General features: G+C 37.8%; 1 protein-coding gene across 5 annotated transcripts in view; it reads right to left on the bottom strand.

The window, feature by feature from the left end:
- Positions 1-19,146, bottom strand: part of LOC117406694 (AF4/FMR2 family member 3-like) — a 266,153-nt gene that overhangs the window by 90,424 nt on the left and 156,583 nt on the right. For all 5 annotated transcript variants that reach the window (XM_059028801.1, XM_034010963.3, XM_059028800.1 and 2 more), the window contains 3 exons: positions 14,207-14,293; positions 13,754-13,790; positions 10,141-10,192 (listed from right to left, as the gene is read on the bottom strand). In XM_059028801.1, coding sequence (XP_058884784.1) covers positions 10,141-10,192; positions 13,754-13,790; positions 14,207-14,293 — 176 coding nt within the window. The remainder of the gene's footprint in view (positions 1-10,140; positions 10,193-13,753; positions 13,791-14,206; positions 14,294-19,146) is intronic.

Genomic DNA, 19,146 nt, shown 5'->3' with positions numbered 1-19,146 from the left:
ACATATGTATATGCATGGTGCTGCGGTGATTTGAGTGCAAAGTGTGTGCAATCGATGGCTCCCATTACTCTGGGAAATCCAGCAATGTCATAAAACTCCCTTTTAATATTTTGTTGCTGCTCCTGATTAAGTGGGTGTGGCAAAGTGCCCCCCCTGTGTATGTTATATGTTACGTGTTGTGTGTAAATGTTGGTGTATAGGCATTGGTACACGGGATATAAGCGGTCTGTGTTTCACGTGTGTGTAAATTGTATATTTGTATTTAGGCACGGGGATGGCACATCACATCACATGCAAGTAAAAAGTAATATGTGAGCACGGGGAATTGCACTTTAATTAATTCACGTGCAGTTGTACCGAGATTCCAATTGAATGATTGACTAGCAATCGAATCTCGGTACAACTGCATAAAAGCTGCATGTTTTCACTCACTGGTGGTTGGTGTTCGGTGAGTGGAGAACGGGAGAGAGAGGAGAAAAGAAAGCAAAGCAAAGCAAAGCAAAGCAAAGTAATTAGTGTTTTCACTCACTGTGTTTGTCAGTTTGTCTGTTCACTGTTTAGTCTGTTTTGTTTGTCTCTTTATTTTGGCGTATAGTGCCGTGTCCCGTGTTTTTGTTACAACCTTTTTATTTGCACGTGATGTGATGTGCCATCCCCGTGCCTAAATACAAATATACAATTTACACACACGTGAAACACAGACCGCTTATATCCCGTGTACCAATGCCTATACACCAACATTTACACACAACACGTAACATATAACATACACAGGGGGGGCACTTTGCCACAGTGGGATACTGATATAATCGTTAACCCTCTTTATCAAGTCACCTGTGACCCTTTGAAATGACCCGGAGACAAAGAAGGACAATGCTGCCAAGCCAACACCTTCATATGAGGAGGTACGGCACGGCCCCTTTTTGTAGGCAATTCAAGGTCCTCCCACAGAGTCTGACGGAGATTGACAATAACTGCCCTATCCAGACGCAATCGAGTTTTTAGATCGTTATCTGGTAAATCTAAGAAATTAACCCTTGTCCTGTACACCCTCTCTCTGTATTGTTGGCGTCGCAGCTGGGGTCACTCAAGTTGTAAAATTACATTTGCTGCAACTGCTGCCACTCCTAGCAAAGCAATAGTTTGTTTATTCTATTTTATTAACAACAAAGAACTTAAATAATGTTTCAACCTTAGTTATATACCTTTACAAATTAGTACAAATTAACTCCTGATCAATTATGACAATTAACACAGATTTCCTTTTATAAATTCCAAGAACACTGCTCGTTAAGATATTAACATTATTTCATAAATCAACATAATTTCGGAAATCACATTTGCACGATTATTTAATAACGAAATAGACATAATGACTGCTTGAAAATGTCATTAACACTGCAGTTATCATTTACAAACTTTTGAAATCCCCCCATAGTGTCTAAACTGGAGCGTAAATTACTTAAACCTTTTAAAAATAGGAGTTAATTAAAAACTGGAGTCAATGCTTTGAAAGTATATGTTCTGTTTACATAAACTGTTTGAGATAAATTGTATAAATCCAGAGTAATTTGCAGTAATTGCACTTTGTCAAACAAAATAAATTAGACGTGCATTTAAACTAACTTGTAACAGATTCTTGTCACCACAGATGAAAAACTAAAAGGATCATTTCCTTTATCGTCACCTTCCTTCAATATCACTATAATTGTCACCAGTTTCCATAATACTTGTGTCACCAAAGATTGAATAAAAAAGTTAATAACATCATCTGCTGTTTTTAAAAACGTACCATTTAATCCTTTGAGCCATGGTGATTTATAGATTTTCAATATTTTAAGGTATTTTTAACTTCTGGCTATGGTATTCTTTTGTATTAAAATTATGGCATGTTATTAGTAAATCCAATTGGTATGGAGAACATTTTAGCACAGACTTAGTTCTTTGAGGTGGCGTGAAATAACTTTCCATTACATCACCAATAACTTGCAGATTTGATATGGCATTAGCATCAGGACTGGATTAACCTATATGCAAATTACACTATAGCATAGGGCCCCCAGCAGAATTGTGGCCCCTGCGAGGTCACCATTTGTTTGGGACATTTTACAAAGACTGCATGCAGGCAGACGGGCCCGCACACACAGGAAGAGAGGTGCACAGAAGCTTGCTTTCGGTTAATTTTGTTCTTTTATGACGGCTAGGCATTTGTTTCTTGATTACAACATACCTGGTCTCTGAGTCTCTCACGCAAGCAGCTTCCTGCTAATGTACAATAACCAAATGCACCACGCCCTCTACCTCCTGGGAAAGATCCGTCCCTAGTCCTACTACATCAGAGGCATCAGTCTGCAGGACAAAATGTATGAATCAGGCTCAATTTACGTATTCATTAATTTCAGTTTTAGGGTCAATTTAAAAACCTGTCCTGTCTCAAATGTGCACAGTATGCCTCTTTTAAATTTTAGAAACTTTCCTTTTCATTCGGGGGTTGGAATTTTAGAAAAAAAGGCAGGTAAAGGTAAACAAGGCTGAAGGAAATTCAAATGTGGATGTCTGCAGCCGGCGAGAACGGTTTAAGTCCATAGTGTTCGTTTCTCTCGCTACAAAAGAAAACCCAAAAAGAAGTAGAACATAAGAAGAACATAAGTTATTCCCTTTTTTTGTTAAACTACATTGTTTTGTTCTATTGAATGCAATTCTACTACTGGTCAGTAGAAGGAATCTACGAACAGTTTTGGAGAAAAATAAAAAACATTGTTTTTGTTTTGGTATATATATATATATATATATATAAAGACAAATTTCAGTTATCAATAACATTTTCCCAAGAACCAATCCCATCCCATAGATTTTAATGTTATGGAATTCTGATATTAGCAACTGCACGCCGCTTATTGACAACTTTATTACTAGTTGCCAGCGCTACAAAGCGCACTTGCATGATTTAAACGCATACTTTATGCAGCTTTTATAACACACTTACTTCACAACTGCACATTTCTGGTGGACCGAGGTAGAATTGTGACTTTGAAACTGGCTACGAAGCTGCACGCAAAATTGAGATGGATTTACAGCGGGAGGTGGTACATTGTAAAAAGCAGACAACGTTGGACAATTTTTTATTTTAAAATAGTTTTCTTTAGAATTGATTGTAAGTACAACACATTTTTTTATGTTTTCTTTACTCATTGTAAGGACAATTGTAGTACATCATTGTGTTGTACTATTTAAGCCTACTCCCTTTTTTTGTTTTACACACGTGTGAAGTAAACAGTTCTATGTTTGGGTATTTCGTGTTTCTCATGTAAATTTTTTTAACACTAACATTTAAAAACACATGTATTTCAATGCCATATTTGTACAACTACAGTAGGCCTATATATATCGTTGTTCCATATAAATACACTTGAAAACGGGCTTTTCACTTTTGGCAACTTTCGGTTAATGACAACATTTTGCTGGGAACCGAGAGGTTGTTAATAAGCGGCATCTACTGTATAATTCTGCTGCTACTGTATATATAATAGCTGCTGGACTTTCTGGTAAACTAACAAAACCACTGACCCATTAACCTCAGTGGATGTTATATTATGCACATGCTAATGCTTTTGTACTTTACGGCCTAGGGCTGAAGCTTTTTTTATGTTTGTGATCCATATTGCACCATTTTGTGTTCTATGTTCCCATGGATGTTTGAATGTTAATTAAAATGATCATTAACAATAATGAGATTTTATTATTATCACTCGCATGTGATTTCTGTCTATGGTACATGGCAATAAAGGCATACACAGTTTAACAAGCCTCATCCCAGCTATGATCAGCAAAGAAAAAAGCCTCCATAAAGTGTTCAGATAAGTTATCTAATTCAATTCAAAGACTGGTTGGTACTGAAAAAATGCGAAAATTGAAAATAAAGTAAAAGTTAGGAAATATAATCTTGCAATTAACAGGTTCCTACGATGTTGTGTACGGTGTGCTCACCTATTTCACACTTTGCATATGATTCGTATCAAATTAGCTTTATGCTGGGCTTGTTTGTATCCGAATATCTCATAGGGAGCTCAAAGCAACCCACGAACACATATGAGTGAGTCTCAACGGGGCTGACGGATCACCCTGTAGTGTATGAACTATACTTAAGAGTGTAGAAATGTGACAGAGATCGAATGATTCTTGGTGTTAGATCTCCCTCCCGACCTGCGAGGTTGCTGTGTAAAGGGAACAGAGTACCCTGGACTGGATGGCCCGACAGTTAATTTCCAGGGTTAGGTGGAAGTCAGCAATCTAGAAAGGGGACGGAGCTATGGTACACTAAATCATTGACCCGGACAGGAAGCAATGTGGCATCCGCGGATTGGAGGAGCGGGTGCACTAGTTAACCAAGGGGTCATGGTTGAAGGTATTTAAGGGGACTTAGTGATGTGATCTGTTCCTTTGTGAATGGTTAAAAACTGGTAACTAAAATGAGAACTGTGCTGTGATAATCATGAGTGTTTGTTTTGTTTTGTCGTTATTAAATACTGTTTGATGTTATTTGGACGACTAACATGATCTGGAGCTGTCGCCAAAGGCCAGGAGTAAACCCAGATCAACATCAATGCACTTTGTTTCACTCAGGACTGTATATTCACAAGGAGCACTCAAGCACGCACTGTGGACTTGTTTGTGTTTATGTTACATGTGTGTGAATAAGAACGGGGCTGTTTATTATTTGGGAACCAACTGTGGATTTAAACAGAGCAATACCCGCCGCTGTATTGCCTGTTAACATTGTTTATTATTTACTGCTGTTACGCCATCAGGCAATTGGACACCTACACACTGTTAACCACCGTTATAAACTGTGTTCACAGTGCTGTATTGGTGCATAACCATAGAACTGTATAAAAACAATATAGGCTATGTAATAACCGCAGACAGATGGACACACTGAAGACATTTCTCACATTTTTATATGGCAGCTCCATAATCGGGAGAATATATATTTTTCCCTCCATAATGAATTATAAAGTGCAACGCCACATTGAATAGAAAAGCTTTTTTAAAAAATGCAATTCTCAAGTCTGCACAACATAAAAGTGCCTAATTATGGTTTGAAACTGGAAAATGAATGGTTACCTGGGGTGAAATTCTGCCGGTACTCACCAGTACTCAGTACCGGGTCTTATTTTAATGCCGGTACTGGGTACCAGGACTTATTTCATCTGCTTTTCATCCAACACACTTTCATTCAGTTCATTCACACTAGCGCAATGTTTCTCAAATGTGCTTTCATTCAGCACAGTTCATGCTGCTTGCATTCTGTTTCCAAATACTGCTTCTCTGTCTCTTAGATGCTATTGGCCACCATTAAAGTCTAAAGTCTAAAGTATAATCACTGAATGTTGATTGGCCGAGCTTTAATTCTGATTAGATTTCATTTTGGCATGCATCACAAATCTCTGCCCATTTCGCTTTGTGTCGGTGCTCATTGGTTGATCAACGAGAGAAGACTTTAGCAGTGAGACGTGAAAACAGCATCATGGAGTAATTATTATTTTCTTAAATTCAGAGAAACTATCAGAATATTCGAACGACCATTGCTGCACATGAATTTGAATTAGACAGTTGATAAATATTAGAAATAATTATGACAATGTGCTTTGTCTTGCACTGACAGGGATTAACATAAAAAAACAGGATCAACAAAGTAAAGTGCTGCTTCAGATCTGGCAAGCGAGTCAGAATTGGGATACAGATGCAGGTGTGCTTTTACGCTTTCCAAACACTGGCCCAACTTGCAAAGTAAATGTTAAGTACAGTGATCAAAGTTTTGTTTTGTTGTGATCCCAGTATTTTCTGTTATGAGGACTGTAAATGTACAATGCCTCCTTTTCTACAGTTTATTTAAGTTAAATTTGAGTTTGCACTTGCGTGTAAAGGCATAAACCACAGTAATGATATTACTTTATGAAAATGTGTAATTTGTCACTTTGTTATTGTGTAGGAACCACAATGCCAGGGAATTAAAAAATAAATAAATAAATAAATAAATAAATAAATAACCTGATGTCTACTTTTACACTGTTTCTGCCTGAAATATACTAATCTTTTTTCTGGAATAGATCATGGTATAATTCATCTACACAGAAACACAACAGAGAAGCACACAGAATATACTGCAGGATAAGTAATCCGTAAATAAATGAATAAATAATAGGGATATGTGTTCTAATCCAAGGTTATCAATGTAGCAGAGCCAGGTCCGGGTTGTAGGTGAGCACCCAGAGTCTGGAAAGTACGGGGAGGATTTCAGAGAAAACAATGGAGATTGAAATGGCCAAGTCATTTTTTTATGAGTAGTGCCTGGTACATTAAAAAATAGAGGGGTATTTTAGCCCGTATTGCGCATTGCTTGAGTTAGACCTTTTCTGTATCATTTGTTCATAGCACAGTTGTTTTCTTTATACACATTTTGTATAACATCCCCCCTTTATTAGGATATCTTGAAACAAAACCCTCTCTACAGCAGTTACTGCATCGTGTAATATTTCTTAATACTTATCATTTAAGGTTTAAATTTAAGTGTTATATTACAGTACATGGCTGAGTGATACATGCAGAGGGTACAAAGCTTTCAGTATTTTCAGCTTTGTTTATAATGAATTGGTTATACTTTATCAGTTATTTTTTAAGGCTTATTTTGTATTCATAAATGATTATGATTATTATTTATTTCTTAGCAGACGCTCTTATCCAGGGCGACTTACAAGATATCACATTATCTTTTACATACAATTACCCATTTATACAGTTGGGTTTTAACTGGAGCAATCTAGGTAAAGTACCTTGCTCAAGGGTACAGCAGCAGTATCCCCCATCTGGGACCCTCGACCCTCGACCCTCCGGTCAAGAGTCCAGAGCCCTAACCACTACATCACACTGCTGCCCATGTGAGTACCTGCACTTTTTTGTTGAGAATTTCACCCCTGATGGTTACCATGCATAGACATGATGGAAAATACTGTACAGTGACTGCATCTGTATTTGTCACCTTCATTTTTAATTTTTTGTACAAACGCCATAGCCGAACATGTATTTAAGAAAAATAAAACCGTGCTCAGTTCTTCTCAGTGCTGCAAATGCCTGCTCTGCTCCCCCGCTTCACATACAATTGGCTCACTCTGCTCCCTGCTCCGCTCCGCTCACACTCTCTGTCCCCAACGCAGGGCCAGATTAACCAATATGCCAATAACACCATTCGACATAATATGCATAGGGCCCCCAAAATATGAGTTACTGTAGTGCCCCACGTCCTTTAATCCGGCCCTGATTACCATATGTTTTAAATAAATTAGATTTTATTCACACAACGTTAACCCACACTTTATAAGCACTTTTTAATTTTTTAAACCAGGATTGCGTTACACAGTCATTTAGTACAATACTCGCAAATGAATTACAAAGATTAAAATATTCATAATTCTTCATCATGTCCATGTTATTCATAATCAATAAATTTAAACATTCAACGACATCATAGTAAAAATAAAGTACTTGTAATTCCAATGGCCTTTGCTATATAGCTCAGAGGAATTTCTCCAAACTTGCATCACAAACAGCCTCATTTTTGTTGCATGATTGGTTCCCCTTCAGTAGTTCCATTTAATTAAAGACTGTAATACTGTAACACCCACTGATACTGAAACCACTGGGGTGATCCAGGATAAGAATGGTTATAAGAACATAAGAACATAAGAACATAAGAAAAGAGAGGAGGCCATTCGGCCCATCTTGTGCGTTTGGTTGTTAGTAGCTTATTGATCCCAGAATCTCATCAAGCAGCTTCTTGAAGGATCCTGGGGTGTCAGCTTCAACAGCATTACTGGGGAGTTGGTTCCAGACCCTCACAATTCTCTGTGCAAAAAAGTGCCTCCTATTTTCTGTTCTGAATGCCCCTTTATCTAATCTCCATTTGTGACCCCTGGTCCTTGTTTCTTTTTTCAGGTCGAAAAAGTCCCCTGGGTCGACATTGTCAATATCTTTTAGGATTTTGAATGCTTGAATCAAATCACCGCGTAGTATTCTTTGTTCAAGACTGAATAGATTCAATTCTTTTAGCCTGTCTGCATTCGACATGCCTTTTAAACCCGGGATAATTCTGGTCGCTCTTCTTTTCACTCGTTCTACAGCAGCAATATCCTTTTTGTAACGATGTGACCAGAACTGAACACAATATTCTAGGTGAGGTCTTACTAATGCATTGTAAAGTTTTAACATTACTTCCCTTGATTTAAATTCAACACTTCTCACAATATATCCGAGCATCTTGTTGGCCTTTTTATAGCTTCCCCACATTGGCTAGATGAAGACATTTCCGAGTCAACATAAACTCCTAGGTCTTTTTCATAGTTCCCTTCTTCAATTTCACTATCTCCCATATGATATTTATAATGCACATTTTTATTGCCCGCATGCAATACTTTACACTTTTCTCTATTAAATTTCATTTGCCATGTGTCTGCCCAGCACTGAATGCTGTCTAGATCATTTTGAATGACCTTTGCTGCTGCAACAGTGTTTGCCACTCCTCCTATTTTTGTGTTGTCTGCAAATTTAACAAGTTTGCTTAATATACCAGAATCTAAATCATTAATGTAGATTAGGAATAGCAGAAGACCTAATACTGATCCCTGTGGTACACCACTGGTTACCTCGCTCCATTTTGAGGTTTCTCCTCTAATCAGTACTTTCTGTTTCTACATGTTAACCACTCCCTAATCCATGTGCATGCATTTCTTTGAATCCCTACTGCGTTCAGTTTGAGAATTAATCTTTTATGCTGGACTTTGTCAAAAGTGTTCTGGAAATCTAAATAAACCATGTCGTATGTTTTGCAATTATCCATTGTTGATGTTGCATCCTCAAAAAAATCAAGCAGGTTAGTTAGACACGATCTCCCTTTCCTAAAACCATGCTGACTGTCTCCCAGGATATTGTTACCATATAGGTAATTTTCCATTTTGGATCTTATTATAGTTTCCATAAGTTTACATATAATAGAAGTCAGGCTTATTGGTCTGTAGTTACCTGGTTCGGTTTTGTCTCCCTTTTTGTGGATCGGTATTACGTTTGCAATTTTCCAGTCTGTCGGTACAACCCCTGTGCCAAGAGACTGTTGCATGATCTTGGTTAGCGGTTTGTAAATAACTTCTTTCATTTCTTTGAGTACTATTGGGAGGATCTCATCCGGCCCAGGGAATTTGTTTATTTTAAGAGCTCCTAGTCCCTTTAACACTTCTGCCTCTGTTATGCTAAAGTTATTTAAAATTGGATAGGAACAGGTCGACATGTGGGGCATGTTGTCCGTGTCCTCCTTTGTAAAATCCTGTGAAAAGTAATCATTTAATATATTTGTTATTTTCTTTTCTTCGTCTATGATGTTGCCATTTGTGTCTCTTAGACATTTAACCTCCTCTTTGCATGTTCTCTTGTTGTTATAATATTGGAAAAACATTTTGGAATTGGTTTTAGCCCCCTTAGCAATATTGATTTCTATCTCTCTCTCTTGGCCTTTCTAACTTCCTTTTTGACTTGTGTTTGCAGTTCCAAGTACTCTTTCTGTGTACTTTGTTTTTGGTCCTTTTTAAACGCTTTGTAAAGTGCCTTTTTTTCGCTGAATATTTTTTTAAATTGATCTATTAAACCATTTTGGCCATTTTGTTTTAGATTTAGATTTGTCTACTTTTGGGATGTAATTGTTTTGCGCCTCTAGTACTACATTTTTAAAAAAACAGCCTTTTTCTGTGGATGCTTTCTCTATTTTACTCCGATCTACTTATGTTAGTCTCTGTTTCATACCTTCATAGTTTGCTTTTCCGAAATTGTAAACCTTAGCTTTAGTCATTACTTTTTGGGTTTTAAAAATCACTTCGAATGAGACCATGTTGTGGTCTGAGTTTGCCAATGGCTCTCTGACCTCTGTTTTAGTTATTCTGTCTTCTGTCTACAACTTTTACCTTTTTTGTTTTCACAATGCTTTTTATGATGCAGTTGTCATTTATTCTCTCCCGCGCCCGTTAGTACATGAGGACCACATGCAATGCATGAAATCCTGCAAAAACTAAAAAATAAGTCATCGTAAAAGCCACTTACGATTTCTGAAGCTTGCGCTGGGGAGGGCTTTTTGCTGGAACATCACACCTCTCTGTGGAGAGAAATCAGATGAAATCACAAACATTTGTAGTATCAGTGCTTTCCCTACATGAATCTGCTGTATAAATATGTACACTCACAATAATAGCTGAATATATTCAACATAAACAGATAATGAATTCCCATTAGGCCGCAGAGGAAAAATGTAATGAGCTAGATAGACTCTAAGCTGACATTTAATTGAAGCTAATGGAAACAAAGTGCAACTAATCAGTGATATAAACAGTGCACGCACAATAGCTTGTAACTCCATGTGTGTCTACATAAGATAGGGAGGTGGAGAGGAAAGGGAAAGCAGGGACACTAAGAGGTTGAGAGAGAAGGAGAAAGTAAATATCCACCAGCCTTTGCAGGCAGTCTGTCAGCGAGGCTTGTGATTGGATGGGCCTGGACATTGGAGCAGGGCAAGATTAAAGGACGTGGGGGCCCTACACTAACCCATATTTTGGGGCCCTATGCATATTATGATGACATATTGGTTAACCCGGCCCTGTGTTAGAGACCTATACCAAGCCATATTTTGGGGGCCACCTACATACTTACTGTTCCACAACAACCAGGGTACTCAAGGTATGAGGCTTGTTAAATTATTTATGGAGTTATTGCCTTGTACCATACAACAGAAATCAAATGTGAGTGATAATAATTAAATCTCACTGTTGTTAATGATAATTTTAATTGCATTCAAACATCTGTGGGAACACAGAACACAATATGGATCACAGACATAAAAAAAATACTTCAGGGGGCTCCCGTGTGGCACATCCAGTAAAAGCACTCGCGTAGAGTGCAGGATGTGCTCTATAGTCTGGACGTCGCCGGATTGAATCCAGGCTAATCCTTTGCCGACCAAGGAAGGGAGCTCCCAGGGGGCGGCGCACAATTGGCTGAGCACCACCCGGGGGGAGGGAGGGTTAGGTCGGCCAGGGTGTCCTCGGCTCACTGCGCACCAGCGACCCCTGTGGTCTGGCCGGGCGCCTGAGTGCTTGCCTGTAAGCTGCCCAGGGCTGCGTTGTCCTCCGACACTGTACCTCTGGGTGGCTGCATGGTGAGTCTGCAGTGTGTAAAAAAGCGGGCAGCTACAGCACACACTTCGGAAGACAGTGTGTGTTCGTCTTCGCCCCTCCCAAGTCAGCGCAGGGGTGGTAGCGGTGAGCTGAGCTAAACAAAATAATTGGACACACTAAATTGGGGAGAAAATAACAAAGAAATTAATTAGCGACTACTAAATTAATAAATAAATAAATAAATAAATACATTGATAAATAAATAAATAAAATAATGCTTCAGTCCTAGGCAGTAAAGTACAAAAGCATTAGCAAGGGCATAATATAACATCCACTGGGGTTAATGGGTCAGTGGTTTTGTTAGTTTACCAGAAAGTCCAGCAGCTATTATATATGTTCAATAGCAGCAGAATTGTATATATATAGCAAAATAAAAACAGTGTGTTTTTTTCCTAACCTGTTCATAAATCTCTTCTATAGTAGCATTGCATTCAATAGAACAAAACAATCTAGTTTAACAAAAAAGGGAATAACTTTTCTGACTGTCCTTTACTTATTTTTTGTTTTAAACTTTTGGTTAGCTGTAAAGGGAGAGAAATAAATGTTACGGACTTAAACCCTTTTTGCCAGCTGCAGAAGGGCAGCCTCCTAAATTATACACGTTTACCTTTACCTGCCTTTTTTTTCTAAAATTCAAACCCCCTAATTAAAAAGGAAAGTTTAAAAAATGTTAAGAGGCATACAGTGCATTTGGTATTGTACATTAGCAGGAAGCTGCTTGTGTGAGACTGACCAGGTATGCTGTAATCGAGAAGGAATGCCTAGCCGTAATAAAAGAACAAAATTAACCAAAAGCAAGCTTCTGTGCACCTCTCTTCCTGTGTGTGTGGACCTGGCCGCTCACATACAGCTGGGGGTCCTACGCTATAGTGTAATTTGCGTACAGGTTAATCCGACCCTGCGCTGGTGTAGTTTTTATCCCGTAAAACGGTAGTGTCTCCAGGGCAGGGTTAAGGCACACTGATGGGGTCTGTTATGTGCCTGCTGTACTAAAGATCTCATCACAGTAGTTGTTTTTTGGGGCGGTTGCTAATAAAGACACAGCTCCCTACTGCAGTCTGGGATACAGGTGCTTTGAGTAGTTGTGTGGACCCTTTATTATGAGGCATTTCTGTCTGGTAGTTGACCATGGCATAAGGAAAAGAGCTACCATACAGACAAGGTTAATACTGAGTTATGCCATCATTTTTTTTAAGCATTACAGTACAGTTACTATGAGAAAGAAGAAATTAAATGAAACACTATGGCATAATACATTTCTTTAAGAAATTGGATTGTTGCAAATCAGTGTCTCTGAATTTGACACTTGTTTTGTCAAGCATTGTCAGACACAAATTAGTATTTTCTGACACTATAATCTCCTGTTCAGCCCCAGAAAGCACAGAAAACAGAACCAACAGAAGAAATATAGAGAAAAGCAATCAACTAACTTTACAAATAATACTTATTTGTGAGGGCCCTGCTTTGTATTACTTGGAGTCTTTTTTTAGATGCATTTTGGAGGTGTTAGTTTGAGATTAAGTACTGCCCTCTGCCTCAACAGAAAAGTACAATTTTATTACCGTGAAGAAACTTTAGCAGTCCACACCATTACTTGCGATGGAAACAACTAAGTACACTGGTTCTGAAACACTACAGAATAATGTGCTAATTTGGTGCTATTGTACTGCAATGAATTACCAGAGAAAAATTATGGACATTTTTCCCACTGTGATACGGTACCATTGCAGATGTCCGCACTCATGAGCAAAGATCATGTCAAAATCTCTTATTTTTTTATTCATTGACTACGGAGGTTAAAATTAGAAAGGAACAAGTTTCAACCTCAGACAGCCATCCTCAGCGTTTCACATATTGCTCATTCCCAGTAAAATATTTAAGACCAAATAATGCAATCATTAAATTAAATACTGTAATACAAAACAACTGCATTTAATTAGTTATAAGTAGTTCTAATTAATAAATTTCCCATCTAAACCAACCATTAACAAGTTTTAAAATATACTTCGATTTACCTCGATGGATTATAATTTTGATTTTCCAATATTTAGCTATATAAAAAACATCATAATCGATAAATAGTTCCTCATAATCATTACTGTGAGGTCGATACCTGATCTGTAGAACTTGAGAAGAAGTTTAAATTAAGCGCAAGGGTATATATGACATTGTAACACCACTATGTTGCCAATGCCATTGATGACAATTAGACAAATGTGTATGCATCAATGTTACGATGTCGAAGGTATTTCTAAAAATATTTCACCTGTGATTCGAACCTAAAGGCAAGAGTGGTCACAGACAGCTGCATCTACAGTACTGCATAAACACTGTGAATCAAGCTTCAATACATTTTGAAAATGAAAGAGAAAGGTAGTTACAAGTTAACAACTTGCCTTGAAGTCAGTTCAAAGCCACTCTGAATGATAAAAAACACCATTAAAAAAGTCATTCAGGTGGTAATAGAAAATAAATGTTGCACTTACTTCGTTTGTTGTACCCAACAGTGTGCTGCTTCAGATCCTAAAATACAAAACAGACCAACAATTTACGAGGATATGGAGTACACAGAATACAGATATAAATAAAAAAAAAATATGAAAGGTAATTATATTTAAGATGGCTATCTTGGGATTCTGTTACGAAAAAGAAAACATTCACCAGTGAGCTACTGTATGAGCAGGAGACACTAAATGAGAGGTACCTGATTTCAGGCCTACTACAGAAGGACAGAAGAAGTCCTGTAGCTGATGCCAACTGTATACTGTAAACTCCATGAACTTCTTAATATGTGTATTATTTTGTCTCACAGTAAGGTTCCATCGACGAGATAGCATTAAAGACAGCCACATTCAACATTTTTATAAGGGTCCCACAACACTGACTTGACAACAACCTAGTATTTGCAATGTATGAATACAGAGGGAGAGGACACGCACCTTGGCATGCAATGTAAACTTGCTGGACTCCACATTTCCAGGGGTGTTGATAGCAGTGAGAGGGGGAGGCCAAGAATGGGTCATCTCCTGCAAAAAGTTCAGACAACTGAATCATGTCTTGCAGGCTTCGGCATAAACTGTTAACCTGGCAACCCCTGCAAATAACGAAGGAGTGAAATCAGCCAAGCGTGTGCACCTAGGTCAGTTCAGCGCAAACAACATATCTGCATTTATTGCCTAACAAATGTTCTTTTGAAGTAGGAAGTCCAACCATACTATTCATTGCACTGAAGCATAACAGCCTTGGAATTACTCCTCTCTATCAAATTCCATCCTTCTATAACCATTGATTAATCACAAAATGCATAGGCTCTGGCACTTTGAGCCAATCTTGTTTCAATGCAGATCTTTTCTGCCTCTCAAAAAGCCATCCTCTGAATATCACCTTCAGCTATGGCCAAACGTTTTACAACCACCCCCCCCCCCCCCCCCCCCCACTACAGAATTAACAAAAGTTGAATCAAACCTGCTGAATAATGTTATGGTACCATATTGAATTACATACCACTTTGTAGTTTTCCATATACTAAACAAAAAAATGACAAAAATGGAAATATTTGACATTTCGAAATCTAACATGAAATACTGTACTACTATTTTGGCTTTGGGTAGACTTTTGTGATATCATTTCTTTGATTACATGATGTTAAATAAAATATCTAAATTATGTTCATATGTTGTTGTTTTTTTCATGGTAAGTGATGCACTTTTGGCCATAGCTGTACTTTTAGTGGTTCAACAACAGTGAAAAGGTAAACATTGCTGATCCAGTATTTTTTGTTTTCTATAGCACATCAACAAAATATTTGTAAAAAACTGATACATACAAATGCATGTCATTCCCTTATACATTAAATGTTGACAGCATTCTACCACAGTGACAAACATGGTTAAAGTGTTGTGTATATAATTAGATTTAACCTAGTAATCATACAAAAATATATTTGCATTTAACACACTGTTAAACATCTCTGTTTGTTTGCATGAACAGCCACATTGTGCCAGCTTTTGTCTGCCTACTCTTCAAGTTTTCTATCTTTGTTACTTACAGAAATGTAATTTCAGCTACAAAAGCAGTAAAAAAAAAAAAAAAAAAAAAAAGAGATTATTCCCAACACGCTGGAGAGCTCCTAAATGGCAATTTCATTAAGAAGATGTTATCCCTGCTTAAGCCTGCTTTATTATATTATACACCAAGTACAAGACAATTACACGCTTTTAGGTTTGTTAAGATAATGTGCATCACAATCAAATCCATAATGCAGGGATATTTAATAGGCCCATAATGTAGCTTTAACTAGTGACAGATAATAAAGCCCCGTTCACCCCCAGAGACAGAAATGATTTGCCACATCATAAACACTTGCTCTACATGCTGGCAAGGATGATCTATTTTTTAAATCAACTTGGAATAAACACACAGTAGAAACCCTGCTGGTAACATTTACTAAGGGTGTGCAGCATGCAGATTTGGAAATGGCAAGGTCAACAAGAAAGTACTTGTTTTGACCCCAAACAATTTTCATATGACCGTGTCCATTTTGAGATGGCCCCTGCCCACTTCTGTATTGGCCTAAACTTTTTCCAAATCCAAATCCTGGACACCCCTACAAAATTAAAGCCTACACTTGGAAATGATCACCCCTAAGTCTATCCTTATAGGGCTTGTAACAAATTTTACATAGTGGTCCATGATACAGTAGCACATCCTTTGGATGAGACGTTAAACCGAGGTCCTATTGTAAGTGACTCTGCTAAAGGACTAAATAATAATAATAATAATAATAATAATAATAATAATAATAATAATAATAATAATAATAATAATAACTGATTGTGAATGGGCAGCGTCGTGTTGCAGCCTTTAATGGCATTAAAAATAGTAGGCAGAGGCAAAGATGTTCATCAAAATAAATGGGTACTGTGTCTTTAAATATCTCACAACTCTATACAATAGAGCCCAGGCAGAGCAAGGTTCTAAGCAAGTGGTATACTTGTTAACATGCACAGCTGTCAATGCTGGGCTGGCAGGTAGTCATCTCTGGGTGTTCTGGAGGTAGTTACCTACTTTCAGTCTGGGAAAATGTAAAGGAGAATTGTAGTACTTCCTTTTCGTTTGGCTGCTATACTCTGCTGCTGTGCTATGATGCTGTGCTGTGCTCTGCTGCTGTGCTCTGCTATGCTCTGCTCTGCTGCTGTGATGTGCTGTGCTGTGCTGTGCTGTGCAATGCGATGCTGCGCTCTGCTCCTTGCCCTGGGTTTGTCCAACTCACAAGTGGAGATACTGCTCCTTTCATACACCTGTGGCTGGACGTAATTCACTGTTATTTAATCAGTGAAGTCCCAACCACAGTCGGCACATGTATTTGACAGGATTCCAGGTTCATATCATTGTGATTTCCGAATAAGAAAATGTTAGTATCTTTGCACCGTTTTACCAATGCCCTGTACCATTGTATCTGCTCTTGTGCTACCGTTCCCCAAGTGCAGATCCACTGTATTATCACTGTATTTTCGAAGGTAAGGGAAGACGTGTCTAAAGTTAATAAAGATGGGTTCAGGTTGTATTATAGCTGCCCTTGTTCGCTATTTAATGGCATTATAGCCCTGATATATTTATAGAACTTTATGTGAGTCTAAAACACTGCAGCACAACACAGCTTCATAGATTTACACATTAAAAGCTGCTTCACCATGAACTGACTCAGTCTATTTAAGCTACAAATGATGTGATCAGTATCCCCTTTCAAAGGGAAAAGATTTGTTGAAGGATTTTACAATGAGCTACTAAGGAAAGCACTTTGTGGCTACATTGTGTGCCCAGATAAAGATAATGACTCTGTGCTGAGTAGAGCTTGTGCTTTTTCACAGCGTGTGACACAGCACAGACACTGAAAGTGCATGCATCATTGTCACTCAAATGTTTACTAATTTCGAGTCTGCATGCACCATTAAACATTTACTTTTAAGCAGCTTCCTTGTCACCCAATCTGCCTCACAAAGACGATATATGGGAAGTGAGCTACCGGGATTACATAAACAAGCTGTCAAAAGTAAGCCAGACGCTAACAGCTAAATGCATTAACATATATATATATATATATATATATATATATATATATATATATATATATATATATATATATATATATATATTTAAATCTACATTCCACACAAACCCAGTATATGCACATTACAAACTAACTGCATGCCAATTAGCTCACCCTTGCTTACTATTGCTAACTGTAAATTATGACAGCCATTGAATTAACAGAAAAATAATATGGAGCACTTGAAAATGTGACAGAAAATGACAATGTAGCATGTTGAAGCAAGATGTATGCTGTATGATAAAACATGCTACCAGAACCATGGTAAGGCACAATAAATCATAAAAGCATTGTAACTGCAAAAGTACTACAAGTTTTACATGGGATATCACTGGCTACACAATGGATTTGCAACAGAATTCACAGTGGTCCTGATATTAGAGTGTAGCAAACTAGTATTGATGTGACACTAGGAGCAGGGTTTTGTACTTTTCATTTTTAAGTTGTGTTGTGTTGATAAAGTGCAATGGTTAGAATAATAGTGTCACTAAGTAATGTATGTTGCTTTACACATTATTTAAAATCCTGACTTTTCATAGGATCCAAAAGAATTATATTAATAATTCCCACATCTTTCCCATATGAAGTGTTATGGGAATTTCTTGACACTATAATGTTATTCTTTCTGGCCAGTCAGCAGGTATATAAAATCCAAGATAACATTTCCAAATAGATTTATTTAGGAATTGTGGCAAAATGGTTTGCAGTGTGCAGGTGTAGAGGTGATGCAGTGCTCAAGAGAATGACAACAACAACGTTATTGGTGAACCATCTCTGTAATCCACTCTGTTCCCTTTACACAGCACCCTCACAGGTCGGGAGGGAGATTTATCACCAAGAATCATTCTGTCTGTCACAGGAATGCAGTAAAGGGGGTTTTAACAGACCACACGACCAGCTGACAACAACCACCTTTAACCAGCATATACCAGTGCTGGTAATTTCTGGAACTTCCACCAGCAAAGAGCAACTAACATGGTATTAGCAAAAACACCATACCACAGTGGCCAGGAACTTTAAAGCTGTTGTATCACCAGTCAGCAGCTTGCTTCAACCAATAAGTCCGCTTTTGGAGAACAGTCTTTCAGTTTGTTCCTCCACTTTGGAATTCAATTTCAATGAACATAAGGGGCACATTACTACTTTATCTCAGTTTTAAAACAAAGACATTTCTTTCTGACAAACGGTCATTGTAAAATGTATGCAGGGAGCTACAGAAATGTGAGATTGTTGTTAAACCAATATACACTGGAATATTTGTTCAAATTCATTGTGATTCCATTTCTGGCAATGCTGTTGTCTGTTAATGGTATTATAATTGTATCCCAATGGTATTTTTCAAACATTCCTGTAAGGTCCAAAGCAAATCATTGTGGAATTACATTATCAGAACACTCAAGACTATTCTTAGGTGAGGCACAGCACCATAATGCCCTGTTACACGTCACTGATTCCCCATCCTTTCCTTCAGCAAGAGGGCAATTGATTCTTTATTCTAATTCTGAGCAAGCTACAGAGATTCTAAACCTGGCTTTAAATGCAGTTCTTAAAAGACCTGTGGGGGCTCAGCATGAACACCATCCCTCATACCAGTGAAATCTCTTAAAGGCAAACACATTCAACTGCAGCACAGCAAAACACCTGATAACCTCCCTCTCTGGAATACAGTGAAAAACAAAGTCACCTGCCTGGGGCTCCGTGACAGCAAACGCTAATTTAATACATTTTAGCCTGCAGCTTTCAGCATATTTTATTATTCACTTTCTGACA

The sequence above is a fragment of the Acipenser ruthenus genome, chromosome 8 (genome assembly GCF_902713425.1).
Source record: "Acipenser ruthenus chromosome 8, fAciRut3.2 maternal haplotype, whole genome shotgun sequence".
Taxonomy (NCBI): domain Eukaryota; kingdom Metazoa; phylum Chordata; class Actinopteri; order Acipenseriformes; family Acipenseridae; genus Acipenser; species Acipenser ruthenus.
Note: the sequence above shows the minus strand (reverse complement) of the source record. Positions and strands in the feature narration are given on the sequence as shown.